At 39.5% G+C, this 22,365-nt stretch overlaps 1 protein-coding gene across 2 annotated transcripts in view; it reads left to right on the forward strand.

The window, feature by feature from the left end:
• The window catches only part of EPHA3 (EPH receptor A3), a 206,343-nt gene that overhangs the window by 127,331 nt on the left and 56,647 nt on the right, over positions 1–22,365 (forward strand). For both annotated transcript variants that reach the window (XM_027699756.1, XM_027699755.1), the window contains exons 4-5: positions 7,354–7,509; positions 7,878–8,213. In XM_027699756.1, the coding sequence (XP_027555557.1) occupies positions 7,354–7,509; positions 7,878–8,213 (492 nt within the window). The remainder of the gene's footprint in view (positions 1–7,353; positions 7,510–7,877; positions 8,214–22,365) is intronic.

The following is a 22,365-nucleotide window of genomic DNA, read 5'->3' on the forward strand; positions in this document are numbered from 1 at the left end:
TGCAAAATGGGGACAAGCAACAGACTCCTGTATGTGCTGACAAGGGTAGAAAGTTGCAAAAGAACATTCAGCCTTAGTAAATAGAAAAACACCTTTCCTCCCTCCCTGAGATAAAATATATACCTTTTGTACATCTCAATTAACTGCTTTGGCTTGGAGTGTGTGCATTGACATCTTGGTCAATGGATTCCCAAAAATAAAAACCAAAACAGACGCCCAAATATGGTAGAGAGTAAGAGGTAAAATATAGTCCATATATATAAATCAATTGGTTTCATCAGACACGTTATGAAAAAAATAAGAGATTTGCCGCCTGGTAAATGACACTGCAGAACCAGAGATGGTTATAATCAAAGGCTGAGAAGATACTCCTATAAAAGCTGATGGAAAAGTTTGTTTGTTTGTTCATCACAGAGAAGATAAGTTCATGATAGGTTTTTGTAAGGTAAGGAATGGCTTAGAAAAGACACATGAGGAGCAGCTGGCCTCCCTGACTCATAATAAAAAACAAGGATACATTAATTTGGCTAAAAAGCTACCAAATCTGAAGGTAATATCAATTTTTTCACTTGCCATTGACTACTTAGACTAGAGTGGAATATCAGAGAAATTATTTGTGACCAATAACTTGAAAAAAAACCCCCAAACACTGGATGTTCTACAGCAAGGGCAGTACAATTGGGGATTAACATAATTAGCCTTTGTTAAAAACTAAATTAACAGGTGTATCAAACCTTTTGTTTCCAGGTTTTTGAAGTAATATCTAGGTTGTAAGTGTGAGGGGGAAACAGTGAGGATTTATTGTTTGAAGCTACTGGGATTCTATGTCTAGTTTGCCTTTGAGGAGTCTATAGTGTAATTTTTGTGTCGGGGAAAAATTATTTCTTTGCTTTTTATCCTTGCTGAGTGATCATTTAAAATCCCTTGTGTGTGTATTTGTACAGCCTTTTTTTCCCTTTTCAAGTTGATGTTGGTGGGAATTTTTTTCTGCTATTTCTTTAGGAGGGGTTTTGCAATGCTTCTTGAATTAGGAAGCTATTTTTCATCTCTGTATGGACTAAATTAAGTTTAAAAAAAAAAAAATCCACACAAAAACCAGAACATGGAATTTCTTTGCTTGACAAAAATAGCTTAATATATCTCAGGGTGTCCATCTTTGATTTAGGAAAACATCTTGTTTAGGACAGTGAAAACTAGTGCTTATAAACATGATTTTATTAAATTGCCAGTTCAAATACTTGTTTAAGTGATTCACTAAGTATGGATGGAATTAAGGTAGAGCTTTGTGTATTTTGCTTTAACTCTGAATCTGTAATACTTAGTGTCTCCCTGCTAAGGAAAGATTTCTTTTCTCCAGAACTGCCTGCAGAGAAGCTCAAATGCCTCACATAGTTTGAAACAAGGTCCTTGTGTACCCACAAACCAGAACATCTTTGCCGTGTTTTAGACCTGCTGTCTTTGACATTGCACTTTAAGCAGTATTGCTGGTAGCAATCATGGCTGTAATGCACTGCAGAAAAAGAGGTAGAGAAGCCTCCAAGGCATAACATGGAGCTATTATAAACTGTGGTTGAAAAGGTGCAGTGTTATTCCCTCAGGATAACGCTATCTCTTATGTACATATAATTAATATGTCTGCCAGTAACAGTTATTAAACAAAGAACAGGAATTGTTTCTGCTGAATGACTTGACCTGGGAGTAAAGCCAATTTAAAAAGCATCTGATTAAAATATGTTAAGGTCACAGATCACTATAAAATATGAAGTGGGGAGGAAAAAGCAGAAATTTACTCGTGAGTAAGATTAAATACTACTGGATTTTTTTTTTTGTACTAGCAGCAGCTTTCAGGTGTAAAAAATGAAAAGGGCTCTTTCTGAAGTATATTTTTCTAGAGCCATTTCAGTGTCACAATGCATTGACTCCTTGCCCCCCGCACACAGCACAGTCCACCCTGCTGGCACAGAGGCTGGACAGAGGGGAGAGAGATGGTTTCCTGAGCTCTCAGTTATTGACCTCTTGCTGTTGGAGGAGGATTGGTGTTAGGAAAGAAATTGCATCAGTTTTTTTGTTAATTGCTGATTTCTTCTAACAGTGGACAGCTGCAGTAGTTCTTCAAATCTGGCAGCAGCTTTGGCTGTGATCACTGCATTTTCCAGTCTAGAGGTGCAAAAGTACACATGATGCATGTTTCCCTCTGCAGTAGTTTCCCCTGCAAAGAAAACAGTTGCATTTTTCCATAATTTTTCTAATAATGAAAGGAGTGATAGGAATTCACTTTAGTATTTAAAATGCAACTTTTAGTTTTATGTCTGCATTTGCAGAGTAAAAAGTATGTCTTGTGCACAAAAAAGACAACATCAGATTTTATTGATTTGTTTATAATGCTTAGCAAAAAAATGGCTGGGTTGCTTCTGCAGCTGCTCCCAGCACCAGCTATTTTGTAATTATTTCAGGTATTATGTCTAATGTGCTGAAGACTACAGGGAATGCAATGTAGGAATACAAAGAATAATTGTAAGGGTTTTTTAATTGTAATTTTTTATTTTTTCAACAAGCAGAATAGAGTCCTACTGGCAATGAGAGAAAGTATCCTTGCCTCTTTCTGGGGATATTCCTATTTCTACTATAAGGAGTAGTACTTAGTTTTGAGACCTACTTACTTAAGTGTTGTCTTGCTGTTTATTCAGATCTGACGACAAGAGCCTGAAGTTCAGTGGAAATATGAACCAAATATACACTGTAATTTTTAGAACCCTGTTTGGGCTAGGTTCATATACAAGAAGGTACCTAGAGGCCCAGGAGAGAGAGTGAGAGAGGATGATACCCACATACATATAACCCTATAGATTATGTGGCTTTTCATACATTTATAAACAGTGAGAGCTCCTGAAGATGATTTCAGTGCTCTGAGGGATTTCGCAGGAAACCTACATTATAAAGTATTGTTTCCTCCTGAGCAGGGTGCCTTAGTGAATAGGGGAGGAAAAAAGAGCTATGGAAACACTTTTAAAAGGGGCTGGAGAACAGTGCAAAGATGCAAGATTGGATGTGGGCATTGGGATGAGCCAAAGGTCATCCTGGGGCTTCAGGTCCAGCCTAAGGACCTCTGCTGCTGCTCCTTGGTATGTCATTCCCACAGGGGATCGTGGGAATAGTTTGCAAAGCCTCTCTAACAGTGACCACACACGTGGGGGACGTTTCCCTGTTCTCTCTGCACAGGACAGGAGGTTTGTCCCGGGGTTGCCCTCGTGTCTAGTTAACACCCACTATGAGGAAAGGTTATCTGTGAGCTGTACAGGTTTATGACTGAATTCCCTTATTTCCTAAATGCTGTGGATTAATGCCACAGTGACATTTCAGCCTGGGCTGTTTTAGTGAAGAGCAGAGGAACAAAGGGAGGAAACAATCATTTGGTGGGTGCTAGAAACACCCCATGTCATGGATGTGGATATCCATTTCCAGCGGGTTGTGATGCTCCAGCCTTGCCTCAAAGCATCCTGCCTCTGCTCAGAGCACAAAAAGCAGAGTGTGAGTGGGGAGTGTGAGTCAGTTTGCAAATGAACAGTTGCTTTGACCTTGTGCAGGGAGATAGGCCCTGTCAGGCCTGGAGTTCTGGGGCTGCAGGCACTGCAGGTTCAAGTTGTTAGTTGGTATTTACAGCTGGGAATTGGTGATATTGCTCTGTGTGTAGGGGGCTGCAGAGTCTGCATACTAAAATGCTCCTCTTTGCCACCAGTTTTATATTTTAATTTAAAATTAATTTCAACTTAAATGAATAATTTAACCCTTAATTAGGACCGTGTTTTCATCTCAGACAGGTTAGTCAAGCAGAGACTAAATTCACTTTGCTGTTGAAAAGATAGTCCCATTTTTTTAATCAGTAGCTACCATGCATTTGTTTTTCTTTCACTAACTTCCCCCTCTCTCTGCCACTGAGATAGACTCATCAGTTATAGCTTAAGGAAATACATTTTCATACAGTCCTGAAATTCTTACCACACTTTGACAAAGTCATCGTGGCCTCACACTGAAATAAAAGAAATTGAAATCAGACTGGATACAGGTGTTTTTTTCTTCCTGAACCATTACATCTACTTCCTCTTGCATCATTCCCCCTTGTGAGGGAAAGAAAAATTTCTTAGCTTTTAGAGGAAATTGTTGAAAAAAAGTAACTGCTGTTCACAGCTGGTTTCTGTGCAGAAATTACAGACTGTGTGAAGAGTTCCTATGCTAGTTCCTATGCTATTTTCAACCTCACTGAAACCAAAGCCATGATACTCACCTCAAAAAGCCAAACTTTCTTCCATTAATACATGTAATCCAATTTATCTGACAGAGAAATGAACGCATTTTGAAGTAACAGCTTTATTTTTTGTCTTATGTATCAGAACTAAAAAAATTACTAGGAAAAGAATATGTATAGTAAGTACATTGACAACATTTTTCACTGGCACCTCCCTTTCCATGCTTTGGTTTCAAGTATGATTGTATTATTTTTTTTCTCTTGGGCTGCAGTTGTGAATAATCTTAAATTGGTCTGATAGACAAAGACAGAAAGTGCAAGACAGCCAGAGGGGAAGACATGAGATTGGGATGCCCTTACTGGGGCATACTGGGACAGCAGGAATCTGGCCTGCTCACGCCCTCACCCTGATTGATCTCTTCATACTGCAATAGCAGAAGTGCAAAACTATGAAATCCCTGTCCCTCTGGAAAAGAAAAGGCCTGGTGTCATGTTATCAGGGTGCTTCCTGCATGCACCTGCATGCCAACCACATGACAAATGTTCAGTTTTATGTTATTAGTCTTCTTCCAATTGTTACATTAAACTAGCATATACAATTAGTAAAAAAAATTCTATTGTATATATTCTTAAATACATCTTTGCCTTGTGCATGCCTGCCCATGAATGTAAAAGTGTCCCTTCAAGCTGAGTAGAGGCAAATCCATTGGAGTTTGAGGCCTGGCAGTAAGTTTCGATGAGTTTTGGAGAAAGTGCTGTGTAATTAGCTGGGCAGACGTACTGTGGTGTTTATTCCTAATGAGTTTCCTTAGTTACGAGTGTTGGAAAGAACAGGATTGGAATCCATTCTTTTCTATCTGGCTCATTGTCTTGGGCTGGGAACAGAGTAAAATCATTGCAGGTTCCTCTGTCAGCCAGAGGGACACCAAAGAGGCTTACTCAAGGTACATCATGGGACAATATTTGGGAGGAAATAGGATTTGAGTCATAAAAGGCTGCAAAAATAACAGGAAAACAAAAAAAAAGCCAGTTGTTTCCTGCTGCATTTCCTCCTAGCAGAGGGGTGTAAGAAGGGCTTAGGTTTCCTTAATTTGGCTTAATTTCTTTAATTTCCTCAAACACCTTTGCAGCCTTTGAGGAGAGTGAAACACCAGGAATTCCAGCTGAAGGTGGACAGGCTGTGCCAGGTCGGGCAGGTGGGTGTTGGGCGCTGGGAACTTCCCTACAAGGTCATTTTTGGCAATTCTGCTTTCACAGATTGCCTATTGGGCCCGTGCCTCAGAGACTCGAACTCAGGATTGTTTCCTCAGGGCTTGCAGGAGAGAAGTTGGAGCAGGAGGTGTCTTTCCCAGCTGCTTTGCCAGCATGGAAGTCAGAGGGAGCAGCTGCAGGCAGGGCTGTGAAGTGCTGAAGAGTGGCTGAGATTAATGCTTCCTTGTGACACACTTCATGCTTCTCATGCTGTGTTCAGTGCAGGGGGAGGAGGGTTTCCTTTATTAAGATGTTTCAGAGTAGGACAGAGTACTTCCTCACTACTTGTCTGTGCATTTCACTCAGGTGTTTGGCACTAGGAACCAGCCAACAAATTTGCCTTACCCAGTTATTCAGTTGGGTTTTGGTAATGAACAATAATGTGAAAGCTGAACATCCAGTATAATGCTGCAGCTTCCCTGTCTCTTCCATCATTTACAAAGATGCTGATATTTTTATTCAGACTTTTTGCTCATCCAAAGACTTTGCTATTTTGGCAGTGCAGGAATGAACACAAAACACCACGTAATCTTGTATATCAGATTTTATGCCGTGTTTATGAATCAGTTCATCTCCATAAGCAAAATTGCAAAGTGTGTTACATGAGACTGGTAAACCCATTCTTTTGGCTTCAAATTAGCATTTAATTCAGTGACAGGTACATAAGTTTAACTATCTAGGGCCCAGACACAGAAAGAAGTCATGTTTTAATTTGTATTACTCTTCTTTTTAACATTATACTTGTAATGACAATATACTGGGGTTTTCCTGACATGCTTGTGTGTTAAGCAGTATTTGCTGAGGAACCAAAGTGTAGCAAAAGGTAAATGTGCTCTAAGATGTGGTCCTTTTTTTTTCAGTGTGTGGTTTTTGTAGGTATGAGCACAGACCTGTGGGTGACCAGCGTGTCAGGCAGAATTTTTTTGCTTCAGAAATCCCATTTGGAGATGGATGCTTGTCTTGGGGGAAGGCAGCAGCTGAACAGCAGTCTGCTGATTCCTAACTGATTTTCACCTCTTTTTAAAAATGCTTTTTGTTTTCAAATGGTGACATCATCTTGGTGGAAAGTCAACACTTTTATTTCACTACATAGGTTTTCCATAAAAAGCTATTTCCTAGTCTGTTCCTTTCTATACCTTACATCTGATGTGAACATGGCCCTGAGTCAGTCTAAAATGCAACAGGAGTCAAAACAGAGGGAGTGTGCCAATGTAAATAAAACACCACCCCCCAGAGTTTTTCAGAAGCAGCTTCTGTGGGTCAAGCACCATCCCTAGAGGACTGGGTTAATGTAAAAAATATCCTCCGTATGCAAAATCTTGATAGTATCAGAAGCAGCTCATTAAGCCTGATGCATGATCCTTCAGAAATGGAATAGATCTTTCACTGTTCAGGTTATTTTCTTGATTTTGCCTTCTTAGTCCTGATGAACTAAAGAGACATAGTTTACAATTAGTGTGCCCTTGTAAGTAACCCTTGGCAGTAGAGAGAGGATAAAGTTAGCTTCTTATACAGAATAGAGCCAAGGCTTTGGTAAATTAGCCAGAAGAGAAGAAAAATAAGTGAAGTTCTCAAAGTGAATAATAGAAAATGTTTCTTCTTAGTGGTTTTCTTCTTAGCAATGCACTGGTTTGTTTTCCAGGCAAAATTAAATGCCATATCCAAGCCAATGCATGAAGAACTACATTTTACCAAGAGGTTTTATTTCCATCAGCTCTCATTATGACAAAAATCTGTAATTTTAGACCATAAATGTCTGCAAACCGTGATCTACATATGAATATGCTCCAGGGCAGTTGTCACACGTTAAAGTCAAGATGTCCATGGAATTTAAAAACTACACTCCTGTTATTTTGCAGCTTGTCGACCCGGGTTCTACAAAGCCTCTGCTGGCAATGTGAAGTGTGCCAAATGCCCTCCCCACAGCTCTACCTATGAAGATGCATCTCTGAACTGCAGGTGTGAAAAGAATTACTTTCGCTCTGAGAAAGACCCTCCATCCATGGCTTGCACCAGTGAGTAGCATCATTGTGCTCCGGGCTGTCATTCCTGCTCCTCCATCTGTACCTCCACAACAGCTTGCTTGCTTCCTCCCATGGCCCATTGCAGTCAGCCATCCACTTCCTTGCGTCCTCTCACATCCAGGTGGAGAGCTAGGGTTTTTAAATTGCTACTTGCAGCCCTCAATCCTCAACTGCACCCTGAGTTTATAAGAAAACACGGTCCTTAATAGTCTAGGTCTGTAGTCTAGTGAAATATTTCAGGAGTCTCTAACTGGAAGAGATTGGTTATTTATGCTTTTTACTTTTTTTTGTGCCCTTGTTACTCTCATTTTACAGCATTCTCAGAGAGAAAAACTCCTTCCTCTGATTTCCTTTTACAGGACCACCGTCTGCTCCAAGAAACGTGATCTCCAACATCAATGAGACATCTGTTATCCTGGACTGGAGTTGGCCCCTGGACACTGGAGGTCGGAAGGATGTCACCTTCAACATCATCTGCAAAAAATGTGGAGGGAACACCAAGATGTGCGAGCCCTGCAGCGACAATGTGAGATTCTTACCCCGTCAGACCGGGCTCACCAACACCACGGTGACAGTGGTGGACCTTTTGGCACACACCAATTACACCTTTGAGATCGATGCAGTCAACGGGGTGTCTGACTTGAGTACACTTTCCAGACAATTTGCTGCTGTCAGCATCACCACTAATCAGGCTGGTGAGTCTCTTTCTGATCACCCTTTTTCTGTTCAAAATTATGTACCTTTGTTTCCTTTCTTGACTTTGCGGAATTTAACCTGACTGTTAGTGTGCAAGGGTAACTAATTGACTTGAATATTCTTATAAAAGTAAAAGCAGAAACAAACCCAGTATGTGTTTCTGTCAAAGAACCTGGCAGCATGACTGTTATGACTAACTCCCAGTTCCCAGTTAATAGTCTCTAATAGCAGACTCACACGATTCCTTAACCAGAATGTGTTTTATTAATAAAACCAGATTTTAATAAAACACTCATTTCAATAATCTCCAACATAAATTCCTTTAGTAATCTTAGTGATTAATTTTGATTAAATAGAAGTGAAAAAAGGCTTTGATGTTAGGCACATAAAAAGCTAACATTAAATTACAGTGGTTTAAAACATAGCTTTTTTTTTCCCCCTTTACAAGTTGTCTCACCAACTCTGAATTATTGCCAACATGATGGGGGTGTGGAGCTGAATATGGAATTAAGTCCTGGTGTCGTAGTTGATAGTATGCAAAAGGACTGCTCTCCTTCTGTGGAGACTTATTAAACTCCCTGCATGAGCACAGCAGTGTGCCCTGACTGTTGGATCAGAGCTTTTGTCATTGCTGCACTAGTCTACCACTTGCTTCTCATTTAAGGCTCCATTTATCTTAAAGATGAGAAGAATCCAGACTCTTCTCTGGCATTTGGTTAGGTGTAATTTTTTTAGGAGCAATGTTTGCCAGCGAAGAGAAAGACTAGATCCTGAAATGTCTGTTATTGTGCTCCATGAGTTCACTATCAGGAAGCTTTGTACTGAAAACATTCATGGTTGCAGTAAGTCTTCTCCCATCTCTTCCCTACTGATGATCCATCCCCAAAATACCTACACTTCTGTGTTCCTTAAATCACAAACAAGGTAACATTGTTCTAAGTAGGCATGCTCCTGGTAGGCATGCACTGTCATTGCAGTGTTTTTCACTACAGAGGATGTATCTCTTGTCCTCAGATCACAGATCAGCTTTAGTGGGAGGCATAAAAATGTGGGAACAGACTGTTTTCCAGACACCAGTCACTACTTCTCCAAATGCTCTGAAGAGCTCTCTAACTCTGCAGTAGGCAGGCAGAGGTGAATCCACCCAGCTGAGACATCTTCTCATGAGCTGTTTCTCATCCAGGCATTGACTTCAGCTCTGAAACCTGCATTTTATGTCCATTCAATTTGCTACTGTTATAGTTAAAATTTTTTTGGTATTTGGATCAGCGACTTGAGCAGTCTTGTTTAGTTGCTCTCTTTTCTTCTGTTTCTTATGTCAGAGATGTTGCCTTTCAGCCTGTTCATCACCATAGCAGTTAGAAATCACCTGGGAACACTCCACAGAATGGAATGTCTGGGATCAGTGAAAGCTGTTTCTCTGCATTGGCCTCCTGCTTTGCAGTGTTTTCCCCCTGGGCCTGGCTGCCTTTGCACTGTGATGCAGGGTAGATTTTGATTTTGTTTTGGAACCCTCAGTACCTGGGATGTGGCAAAGTCAATGCATTGCTGTCCCTGGCAGCTCTGTTTAATACAATCCACAGACTGCTTAAGCAGTTTTTTAGTCTGTTTCCTGCCTTTATGCATAGCCCATCTTTTATTTAAGGACATTTAGGTGATATGGGTTGCTGTCTCTTGATCATGCCAATTGTTTTTTACTGTATTAGAATTCCCTTAGAAGTTCTGCAAGTTGCTAAAATTAGACCTCAGATATGTACATAAGTAATCTTTTAAAGCATAATTACAAAAATGCAATTTGTCTTGCATTCCCTTACTGTTAAGATCACAAAATACACCAGAAGCATATTTTTAGCTAATGGCATTCTTAAAACATCGGGGGGGGGGAGTGGAGAAAAAGCATGATCATCTTAAATTACATTGTAATGAAGGGTTTAACTGGGAGGAGTCTCAAAAAAGAATAAAGCACTTTTGAGCTGGATCTGGAGGAGACCAAAAGATTCCAAAAGCCAGTCATGACTCTAGGGCTATTATTTGCTCTGACTTTAGGTGCACTCCTTCAAGGACAAGGATATCTACCAGTTGGATAAATCTTTGGTTAAATGACTAAACTCTGCTGGACTCAAGGAAGTGAGAGAGGTGTATTTCTTTGGGAGGTTATTTCATGGGTGAGGTATCACATGGGGTGACAGGATCAGTACAGCAGAACAGATCCTGGGGACAGAGCCCCTAGCGATTCTGCAGAAGGAATTTTACTGGTTTAATGGTTGGATTCAATGATCTTAGAGGTCTTTTCCAACCTAAATGATTCGATGATTCTATGCCAGTCAGTAGGCTGCAAGTTTTGGGGAAGAGGATTGAAGTGTAGAAGGTCCTTACAACACAGATCTCTTCAGTCTCTCCAGAATCCAGGGTGTTTCAGTTCTCCCAGCCTTGATATGAGAATCCTGTACCCCTGCAATGGCTGTGGTGAAGTTGCAGATTTAATCCTGGATTTTTAGTATCCGTGTGCTTTTTCCAAGTCCTGTCCCAGCTTAGTGAAAGCTGCTCTGCAGAATATTTCTTACCCACCCAACTGCAGGTTCCAGCTGCAGAGTGTTTTATGTTTTCTAATCAGAAAAACGTGATTCTGGGGGGGCAGTTCTCTTGATGGTAAAAATCAAGCATTGTACATCTTTACTTCAGATGAACTAGGCAGACATTGGCTGGTGTTAAGTTTGCTGGGTCTCTGAGCTCCAAAGGCCTGCTGAAAATTGTACAAACATTTCTTTCCATGTGTCTCACCACACACATGGGCATTTCTGCCTATGAATCCGTCATCAGCCTAATAGATCAGAACATGGGTAAAACTGGTTTTCTGTAATGCAGAATCTGGGAGATGTGCCAGAGTGTGTTAACAATTCAGCTGATACTTTCAGAGTCAATCAGTTTGCACAGCAGCTCCATTTTTGTACCTAAAGGGGCCATTTACAGACATGCACACATATTTGTCATTTACATATACCCAGACAAACAGTGTCACCTTAAATGTTGCTGAAAAATTCACCTTTACAGTGACTCTCAGTTGTAGAATCTGTAACAATCTCAGTAAGATTCTACTAAAGGGTTTTCCAACCTGATCTAGAAGTAAAGTCGTCACTTACAAGGTTGGAAACATCCAAACTGTGATTCTGCTGGTGCTGTGAAAGCAAAGAGGATTATATGTTTTACAGTACATAACTATTAAAAAATCAAGAACCAGTCCCCTGAATTGAGGGAAATTCAGAATTGTTTCAGAAAATGGATTGGTTTGGGTTTTTTTCTTCCAACTCTCTGTTCTGATTTTTGCTGTGTTTTTATTGTACTTTGTTTTCTTTCCCTTCCAGCAAATGTTAATGAGCAGATATCTCTGGAAAAAAAGAAATGCAAAACCAAAACACAGGTGTTTTGCAAATAAGGCTAGACAGGTAGGACACTGCAATATTACTAATTTCTGTGAGTCTCTCTATCTTTGGTTTGGATGTAAAAGAGAAAGGGCAAATGCTTCTTTTTAATTTAGTTTGTTGATCATCCTCTTTGATTGCATATAACACAGGCCTTCAGCTGCTGCCTGATACAGCTTCCTCTGAGTTACATCAAAGCAGTGCTGCTGCTCTCACCTCACATCAATATGTTGCACCAGGCAGATGTTATCTCCTAATAACACCAATCAACCCCATTTAGAAAGGGTCACTGGCTGCTACAGGAGAGGATATGGAGTTCAGAACCTTTGGAGGTGGCAGGCTAATTTGGATGTGCCACGCAGAGAGGCTGACAGACATACCACCCTGCCAGGCTTCTTGCCAGCATGGATCAGGTGTCTCAGCACAGATATTCTGGGTTCACTGGGGTGTCTGAGTAAAGTTTATGTTTTTTTTTTTTTTAAATCTATTTATCTGTAAAGACCAGAACGTTGTATTTTCCTTGGAGCATTATAAGTAACCCAGAGGGAAAAGTCAACCAGTTCAGGTCAGGGCTTGTAGCAAGCAGAGAACTGACACTGGAGCCCAAGGCAGTTTTAAATGGAAATAGGATATTAAATGCACTGAAGAAAGACTCAGATTTGGTAGGGACAATGCAGTCATGCTGCTGGGTAATCAGTTTACAAAAATAAAGGAGGAGGTTGTCCGATGTGAAACAGGCATTACCTTTGAGACATAGGTCAGTTTTGTATGTTTTTCAGATGTTGCCTGAGAAAGTAACAGTATTTTTTCCCCATGAGTGTTTTTTTGGTATCCCATACTATCATACAGGTTAAAGGTATGACTCAGGAATGCTGGACAAAAAGATTAATATTTTAATCAAGGACCTAATTGACTTCACAGGATTTAAAATAGACATCTCTGCAGTGTTCTTTGCAATCAGAGGAGACAAGAACTTTTAGAACTTGCAGAAATCTGTATCATTAGCAGATCTTTGGAAGTGTTGGCCATCCCAGTGGCATCTGAATCCTTTCCTCGCAGCAGATCTGGTGGGAAGGTTCACCATGCAACAAGTAGTTCTGTTTGTTTGATCTGAAATCTGCTTGCTTAGTTTTGTTTAGCCTTGTATTCCTTAGTTCTAGCAACTATAAATTCATGCAAACAATATGATAATGGCACATCTAATAAATAATAACCACAGTTCTCACTGTATTTATTGTGTAAAACGAAACAAATACTGAAAGCATTCTGAGCTTGTTGAAACTTGGGGAATTCCCAAAGTGAACAATAACAAATACATCTTGCTATGTTCCTGAAGGGAGCTGCACTTCCTATATATTAATTTAATTATATATATACCTAATTTAACTATATATATCCTAGAATTTAACTAAATTAAATGTGGTACCTGTTTAAGCATAATGTATGTAAGTCTTATTGGGTAGAAGCATATACCTAATGATAAAAAATTGTTTAATTGATTAGGAGATCAGAAACAACTAGCATTTTCTGGCCGTTACCTTTAAAGGCTCTAGTTTTAACTGAAGAAGGTGTTATAATTGGTTTGTAAGGAATTCTCATTCTAAGTCTGTGTCCCAAAGTTGAACAAGATGCTGTGTAAAATTGATACAAAACATTTTCTCAACAATCATGTTTTTAGCACTGTGAAGAAGCTGAGTCTTTCTTATTTTCTTGCCTTTCCACAATGTAATTCTGGTGAGCTTCCTGCAACATCTTATTTTCAGAGTGAATCTTTAACATTCCTGCAGTTGAGTACCTCCTATGCCTGGGGAGGATTAACTCAATGGACGTGCTGGAGGCCAACAGGCTGGAAAGCAGCTTTGCAGGGAAGGACCTGGAGGTCCTGGTGGACCATCTGGGACTAGGGGGGCAGTAGGAACAGCACTACCAGCAGGTGAAGGAGGTGATCCTTGCCCTTTATTCAGCGCTGGTGAAGCCACATGTGGTGTGTCCAGCCCAATAAAGGAGACATGGATGTACTGAGATAAGACCAGTAAAGGGCCACTATGATTAAGGGAGAGGAACATCTGCCGTTATGAGAAAAGGCTGAGAGAGCTGAGACTCCAGATTGCTCAGCCTGGAGGAGAGGAGGCTCAGTTGGATCTTATCCATGTAAGTAAAGGCCAGATGGGAAGGTATAAAGAAGACAGAGGGCCACTCTCAGTGGTGGTGGTTTGTAGTGGGACAAGAAGGAATGATCACCAGGTGAAATAACTAGAAATTCTGTTTAAATGTAGAGAAAATTATTTTTAGTCTAAATGTGTAGCCCAAAGAGATCTCTGTCTGTGGAGGTATTCAAAACCTGACAAATCAAGGTCCTGAGCAACCTGCTCTGGCTGACCCTGCTAGAGGCAGGGGCTTGACCTGAGTGCCCTGCAGAGCCCCCCCTTCCACCCAGTTGCTGTGTCATGGTTGTGTGCAAAGAGGATAAAGGCAGCTGGAAGGAGACCAGGTAAGGGACTGATTAATAATTACTATCCTCTCTTAACTCTGACTTTTTTGTCTATATAGCAAGAATTTTTCCATGAAATTTGGGGGACCAAACTCCCCATACACTTACTCAGATTGGAAAGAACGTAAACCTATGAGTGCAGAGGGGCTGTAAATAATAAATAAACCTCAATATCTCTGCTTCCAAAAAATCAGGATTGTATTTTTGAAACTTACTTTATTTTTTTATTTTTTATTATAATTTTAACCTCCAAACTCTTACCATTTTTCAAAGAACATAAAGTTTATGCATACATGAATATGGAAAACTGCAGTAAGATTAGCTTATTTTACAGAATACCTCTGTAAGACTATATGGCTTTAAAGAGAGAGATTTGGACTTAGTTAAATTGCCTGTGGGTTACATCTCCTTCCTCAGCTTTTCCATCAGAAAGCCTGCAGGATCCAATCTTATTCATCTGTGTATTGTACAGAATTATTGTATGGTGTGGCACTATAGCAAACAGCTTTGGTGCTTCCCCTTAGAGTCAGCAATGAGTAAACTGAGACTTACTTTCCCCTAACTGTCTTACACTATGTGAATATTAAGATACAAGATTACAGGGGGTAGTTTTGAATTAGTAGTTAAACTACTGCTTGTGTTACTCTATTAGGTTTTTCCTACTTTTTCATGTTAAATTAATTAGGACACTCCAAAGGAAGAGTGCCCATTTTGGGATTTGAACTGATCTGAACAAACTATTTTATAAACAAGCTTACATTACACTAGTGCAGTTTTACTGTGGAGACAGATTATTTATGTGTAAAGCTGTATTTAGGCTTCATAGCTGTAAGAACTCTGCAAGTTCTAGAATATTAACTGCTGTCCCAAGATCTTGTCTACAGCTTTGTCTTGAATTTCTATGTACCACGTTCAAATGGTTCACCATGGAGGGTAACAAATCCATTTGTCCAGGTTAGACTGGAGGGACCACAGGGCAGAGCAAGCAGAATGAGCAAAATAAAAACCCTTTATGTGGGAACACAGGGACAAATCTGTGACCCTCTTTGTGCAACAACATTTTCCTGGTTACAGCAGCTACTCCATGTCAAGCTGAATATTCTATCTCAAAACCCCAACTTTACATATGTGTCACCCCTTCCATTATTTCTGATGATTCAGTGTTCAGGGTTTCAGCAAAATAATTATTAGCATCAAAGTTTAGTGAAAATAATTAGTTTTCCCCTATTTTCCCAATAAACCTATGCTGATACTCAAATATTTTCTTTTTTTTTTTAATACCTCAGATGTTTACTGCATGCCTGCTTGATAATAAAATAGATTGTTTTCTTATAATCACTAAAAGCACACTGTAACAGCTTTAAACGTAGGCTTATGTTTGCTTTGCTCTTGAGAATTTAAGGCCTTTTAAACCAAGGTCTCAACAGTGCAGCTGCAAATAGTGGTGGCAATTGAGTTCAGCTACAATAAGGCAATTTAGTACTAAATAAGTTCTGTGCTGTCCTGGCATCAGCAAAGAAACCAAGGGGATATGTTGCAACAAGAGACTTCTTCAAACTCTGTCCTCATTTCTACACAGCTCCTCCACACAATTCAGATAGGATACGGGTAGGTGCCAAAAATAAATAAATCAGAGTCTAAGTAATAATTTCTGCTTACCTGCTGTAGAAAGAAATGCAGGGGGAACATAGGAGGCTTTTTGTGGGCTAAATTCCAACTAGAGTTGTCAGTATTTTCCTAGTAACTCTAGAAAGTGATTATCCCTCTCAACTGAGAGCCTAAAAATGAGTTTTGGCCCCTTCACAATTCAGTTGTGCACTTGTAAAATGTTGATTCCTTTCTCTGTTTGGCACTTTTCATAGAGGAAGCTTAGAGAAGAGCCACTCCTGCATCCAAACCAAGGCATCTTATGCACAGCTGTACTATAAACAATAACAAAAAACCCCAATCTACCCAGTTTCACCACAGGCTTCCCTAGAAGAGCAGTAGTTTCATTATCAGGAGTCTCCTCCTTTTACCTTTTGTATTTCTAAAACCCAGAAAGCAGAACAATCCATGTAACCTGTTTAATCATCTTGCTTAATCATTTAAGCCATGCGTGAAAAGCTGTAGGTAAACAGATGGCTACAATAACTGTATACTTCTCTTTGGCAGTATGAGACTGGTACTTGACTTGGTAATCCATTTTTTCCTCTCATCTTTTTCAGGATTAATGAATAACAACATGATAAAAACACAACAAATATTTTCTTAAAGTGTGAACACACAGTATATTACATCCATTGAATCAAATTTAATTTACTCTACTTTCTTAAATGGACTAGCTGTTAAATCTAGTGGTTTTGAAACACAGAAGGTGTAAGTTTGTTTAAGAAGGTAACCAGTAAGGCACTATGGAGTTTTTGCAAGGAGCCAGGGTAAAAAGTATTCAAAGAACCCTGAGAACAAAAGTGACCACTTGGTACAGAAATTAGATCACTGTGAGTCTTAAAGGGCAGATGTAGCTGGTTTGTAATACCTTGATTTACATGTGGCATTGAAAATTTCAAGCCACGTGTTGATTTCAGCTTGAAGGGTTAAACATTTACAATGGAGAAAGAATCAGTCAATTTTTCAGTGCTGTTATAAGCAAAGACTCATGTGACTCCTAGAAAGAGTTGTTAAAACCTCCTCAGAACTAGAATTTTATTGGCCTGAAATCTGTTGCTTCAAGGGAATAAAATCAACACCAAGCTGGTGGAACTTTGATGCTATTTATATGTTCAGCCTTTATTCTGTTAAGCTGGACTGCACTGTCTTCAGCAACTCACAAATGATGTGTGATGCTCCATGTTTAAACAAAATCCACAGTTAGAGAAGGTTTGTGCACTTTACAATGTATATTCCAAGGCAAGTCCCTTAAGTAGATCTATCTTCTAAGAAAGACAACTTGAGAAAGCCACAGATGTTTGGTGGATGATATATGTCTTTCTTTCCCTATGGTCCTTATAAAAAGGACAAGAAGATACACTTATTAAAAGTGAGCTAATGACATGATGTAGGGAGCCTGTGGTTCACTGACTGTTATTACAGCTGTGCCCCATTACGTACTGAATACCTGGGACATGCTTGGTTTTTTGAGTGACATTTATCTTTTGAGTTTCAAACATTCCTGGCATAAATAAAGATTTTACGCTTTTCAAATGTGTTTTACAGTTCAGCCCAGAGGCTATTCAAGGATCATTTTAACTCAATAAACCCCCTCCTTTAGGGATATAAAAGGGAAGTGTTTTAACAATGTCACTCCATGCATAGCCTGTTATTAGCTGGAGATGTTCTGCCTGCAAAGCCTTTGATCCCTTTTCCCCTGAACGTCAAGGAAGCTGAAACTTCAAAGTCTGTGACGTACATTTGTCTCTTCTTTGCAGGCACAGTCCCCATGACCTTAGAGAAAGTTCACAGGTGAAGTTTGTGGCTTTCACTTCCAATGCTTTTAGTTCCCAGCTCCACAGGTCATGGTGAAATTGTTTTCCGCAATCAGCGGATAGTGGTTTTCTCTACTTGCTTCTGTTAATCTTTAACATGAGGCTACTCTCATTTAATATCTTAGTTTGGTTAAACAGTAAAAATAAAGAAATGTAGGTAGAAAGGATGCTTGGCCCTCAGTTAAATAATATACTTCTGGCTCTCTCTCCATTATCTGTGCTGGCATTCTTAGTAACCACGGAGGGAAGTTGTGTTCCTCTTGATTGTAAACAGAGCTATCAACTTCCCTTGCTTCTTGCAGCAAATTCCATCAGACAATTTGCAGGCTGGGGACAGCTGGGAAAAAAAAATTTCCTTGAGTTTGGGGACTGTTCCTGCAATAGGAATTATTAACTTAATAATTATTGTTTGTAAAATCATCCTTGTATAAAACAAAATTCTACTTTCAAAGTTATGCACCCCTACATGTTACAGTCTTCACATACTTTGGTTTTACTCACATTAACAGTGTAAGCTGATTTGAGACTGAGGATGTATCATAGTGCTCATGAAGGCAGGTACCCTCTGAAGCCAGTAGACCTTGTTCTGAAAATTAAAGACTTTGCTGCTTCTTTGCAATTTTGTGAAGTGACCATACTCGGAATATTTAAGCTTGACTTCAGAAATCCCTCAAGGAGCTGTATTTCTTTGTTTATTTTTACTTTTCTTGCGATGTCAAATTCTACAGCAGAATAAGTATGAAAGAATTCTCTTTCTAACATTCTTTCTAGTAAACTATGCCTCTATATATATTAAAAAATATTTTAAACCAAAGAAAAATATTAAATCATCCCAAAATCCAAAAGAATATGAAAGGAGATGTCAGTACCTTTCAAGTCTTTTTCATCAGAGGTCCTTCTCTCCCAGTTAACCTTCACAAAAGTGATTGCACCAAATTACAGGGCAAGAAGTTTGAGAAATGTTGTTCCTTTTCATATTATGTTCTGGCCAGGTTGAAAAGACTCTGATGGAACTTACTGTCAGACTAGTTCAGGAGTTCTTGGTGATTACTTAAAAGGAGAGAAATACTTTATGTCATAAATTACTTATTTGAGGGCAATTGTCTTCTGCAGTTGTGGAAAATGGCATTTTTAGAAATAGTTCTTAACTACCTTCTTACATCATGAATGGGATTTCACTGGTTAAGGGAATACTTAATCTTTCCCAGAAAGGGAAAGCCAACTCATCAGCTGACCATTGATGATCTGAGCATGGTGAATAAATTCTTCATTCCAGAAACCCCACACCAGGAAGCACGAGGCTCTAACATCCTATAAGGTAATGTAACAAAGGGGTAGGGAAGGCAAAGCAAAACTGTTTATTTTAAACTGATACGGTCTTAACACATTCAGTGAGAAATATGAAGTATTTCAAGGCTTCCACCAGCACCATCTCAACAGAGAACAGAAAGAATAACATTTGTGTTATGAGTACCTTTGGGCTGAATCCTTATGAAAGCACATACAGCGTTTGTCTCCTCTCTGAAATAACAGCTGGGAACACCGTGGCACCATAATTTTCGGTTTCTGAAGCAAGTGCCTCATGCAGCCTGATACTTCCCAAATGGACATGGCATTTCCATGATTTATTATACATGTGTTAAACATATGAGCAAATCACACATTTTGTTTGCTCTGCGGAAGGCATCTGCTATCTCTTTTAATAAAGAGAGGGAGAAATAAGAACGTGCACATGCTACACTTAATGAAGCTTGGTTTTAATTTAGGATTTATTTGTAAAAGTGAGAAATGATCTCTAATAATCACTTGTCCAGTCACAGCTGCTGGGCAGAAGGTTGCCTTTCTCTGCACTTGAGAGCGAAATCAAGCAGCTGCCTTTTAGTGTAACTCCTGTTGAAGCTGCTTGTTTTCCCCTTCCCAGTTCCCTGCCAGCTTTCCTTCCCAGCACCTGTGAAATGCCTGCAGCCACTCTGGAGTCTGTAACCACAGGCTGGAGTACACCAGTTTCCAGATACATTTGGGTCCTTCTGCCATAACGCAGGCAGTCATCCATTAAAACAGCCACGAAAAAACAAGTCCTTAAAATTGCCCTATTTCTGGGAGAAACACACATGGCTTTGTTTCATCCAAAGGTACTCTGCTTCTGTTTGTCTCGGAAGTTTTGTCCTGTTTCTTTCCTTCCACGTTTTGATATGTGTAAATGCCCAGATCTTGATAGCCCTCTCCCAAAAACTGGGAGCCTTTTCACCCCCTTCCTTGTGATTGCATCCTACTGCCTGGATCTGGTGTGAGGGTCCTTTATGCTGATGTGGGCCCCTTGCTTTTGGGATGACTGAACTCCCTAATGCCTGGTTCCCGGTGGCAGGGAAGGCACATTGCCTTCTAGCTGATGGTCACCTAATGATGTCACAGAATCAGGTGACATTTTACAGCCCAAGTCATAAAAATGTATTGAACTCAAGGAAAAGGTGCAGGAACACAACACAGGTACTGTGCTAGTTTAACTATGTGTCCTGGAGATTAAAGACTGTGTCTGCACACACATGGAGGTGGTGGGGTAATTGTATCTGGAAGAGGAGTGTGGAGGGTTTAGCAGGTTTCCAAGGTGTTGTTAAAAGTGTGAGTGTTTCCTCCTCCTCTTGCCTCCTGGGAGGCCCAACACTGTCTGGACCTTCTCGGAATGTGCCTGTGGGATCAAGAATGTGGGATCGGGCTTGCTTGCTTCAGCACAACCACATAGATGGAGGCAGCACCTTTAACTGTGAAAAAAGTGAAGAATGCAATTAGACAGGGTTTAAAACAGTGCAGGTCCTGCTTTCTGTGTGCAGGGTTCTATAAGAAACCCCTCAGATACAATAATCCACAGAATGGATGTTGGAAATGTTAAAGAATCCAAGTACAAGTGTAGCTGTTCTTACAGACGTCATGTCATGGAGGTGTGACATCATTATACTGATATGGGAGTCATTACTTAGGACTCTGTCACAAATTGAATGCTGGAATGGATGGATAAACCTAAAGATGGAAAAGCTGGTGTTTTTGCATGAGTCAAAATGTGTATGTGCAGCATTATGAGCAGAGCCAGACCAAGCCTTGGACCAGGATAAGTTTTCCTGTGTCCTGACTCTGCAGACGTGACTCCAGTATTGTAGAGAAAATGCCTTTGAGATATCAGTTTGTTCATTCAAACGTTAGTATTTCTACTTTGAATTGTGTGATAGTTTTGTGGTTTGGATGCTGGTCCTCTAAGACTTACAGAGTTGGGTTTGGGTCCCAGTGGATCCTGCTGTCAGAGAATGCAGATTTAATTTTCAGGTTATGATCTTTATTTACTGCTCTTGTTCCACATTACCTCCCAGGGGCATCACAGACATTAAAGAAAATTTATATGTTATATCAGATTACAGTATTATGATGAGATAATAAAAGCATCAGTTTTCTAAAGAAAGAAAAAGGAACAAGCCTTCCTTTTGTTCAGCAGGGCAGAAATTGAAAATTGGGTAATACAGTCAATTCTGCTGTCTCAATCTTTCAGCAAAGTTTGTAATATTTTGCTCTCCTAGGCAAAGCATATTTACTTTTGGCTGCAAGCAAAAGCTGGAAGTGAGCTGTGGGTCATTTTAGAATTAAATCCTTTCCTAAAACTTAATTTGTTATCTAGAGACCTAAGCAAGAAACAAAAAGCCTCTAAATGTTTCAGCAGTTGTTGGCTTCCCAAAGTTAATACTGAGTTCTCTCTGTCACAGGACAAGGAATTTTCTCCTAGTACTTATATACATCTGTAAGCCAGTCACATATGAAAACAATAACCAAGGAATAAGGAAAAAGTCCATAAGGAAATTTATATATAGCTGCTATTAAACTGGAGGAAAACAAATGATCTGTTGGGCTCAGTTTCGCTGGGAAATCAATTTGAGCAGAGTTTTATTGTCGTCCCCGCTCGGTCCTTCATGTTATTTGGTTGCACCTTTAAGAACCATGACTGAGGAGGTTTTTACACTCGCGAGTCTGAGCTCCCTGGATCATTGTGTTTGTTACCTTTTCAACATCCACATTCCCAGTTGTCACAAATGCTACCTAACAACACTGAGCGCTCAAAGTACATTTCCCCTTGTAACTCTGGGGAGTTTTGAATCCTCATATTAACTGCTTGAAGCAGTTGGACTGTAGCACCAGATAAATACTGTATGAAAACACCTCTGTATGCTTTGCATGTGACTACTGAGACCAAATCTCTTCATGTATGGCCACACAAGCCTAAATTTAATTATAAAAAAACACAACTCTTATTCAAGTGAAGAAGTTAAGAGTTCTAATATATTAATCAAAATAAAAATAAAAATGTAAATACATAGAGGCAAATGAGATGGGATTCATTAAAAAAAATCACTGACACAGCATTTATTCATCTTCTTAGTCTAAAAAAGTACTCTCCTAAAGTTTTACCTTTAAATGCATGTTTTCTAAATGATAAACTAACTTTTGTATTGCTATTGATACTTTAATATAATTTTTAAAACTTCAATTAATTCTAAAAGGCTTGATAATGTTTTATTGTTTGCTAACCCATAGTGAAAACTTTTTTTGTTGGTGGGAGATGCAAACATTTAAAATATTTGTTCTCACATTCTATTCTTGCACAACCTAATTATCTGTTAATTTAAAATGAAAAATCATGGAATTTCAATGAAAAAATGGCTATTCTAATTATTAAGTACTTCTGTTCCTTTTCGTAGCCTGATTTTGAATTCAGTTTCATCCTATTGTAGTTATTTAA

Source organism: Neopelma chrysocephalum, unplaced genomic scaffold, assembly GCF_003984885.1.
Source record: "Neopelma chrysocephalum unplaced genomic scaffold, ASM398488v2 Primary Assembly neopelma1_141, whole genome shotgun sequence".
NCBI classification, from domain to species: domain Eukaryota; kingdom Metazoa; phylum Chordata; class Aves; order Passeriformes; family Pipridae; genus Neopelma; species Neopelma chrysocephalum.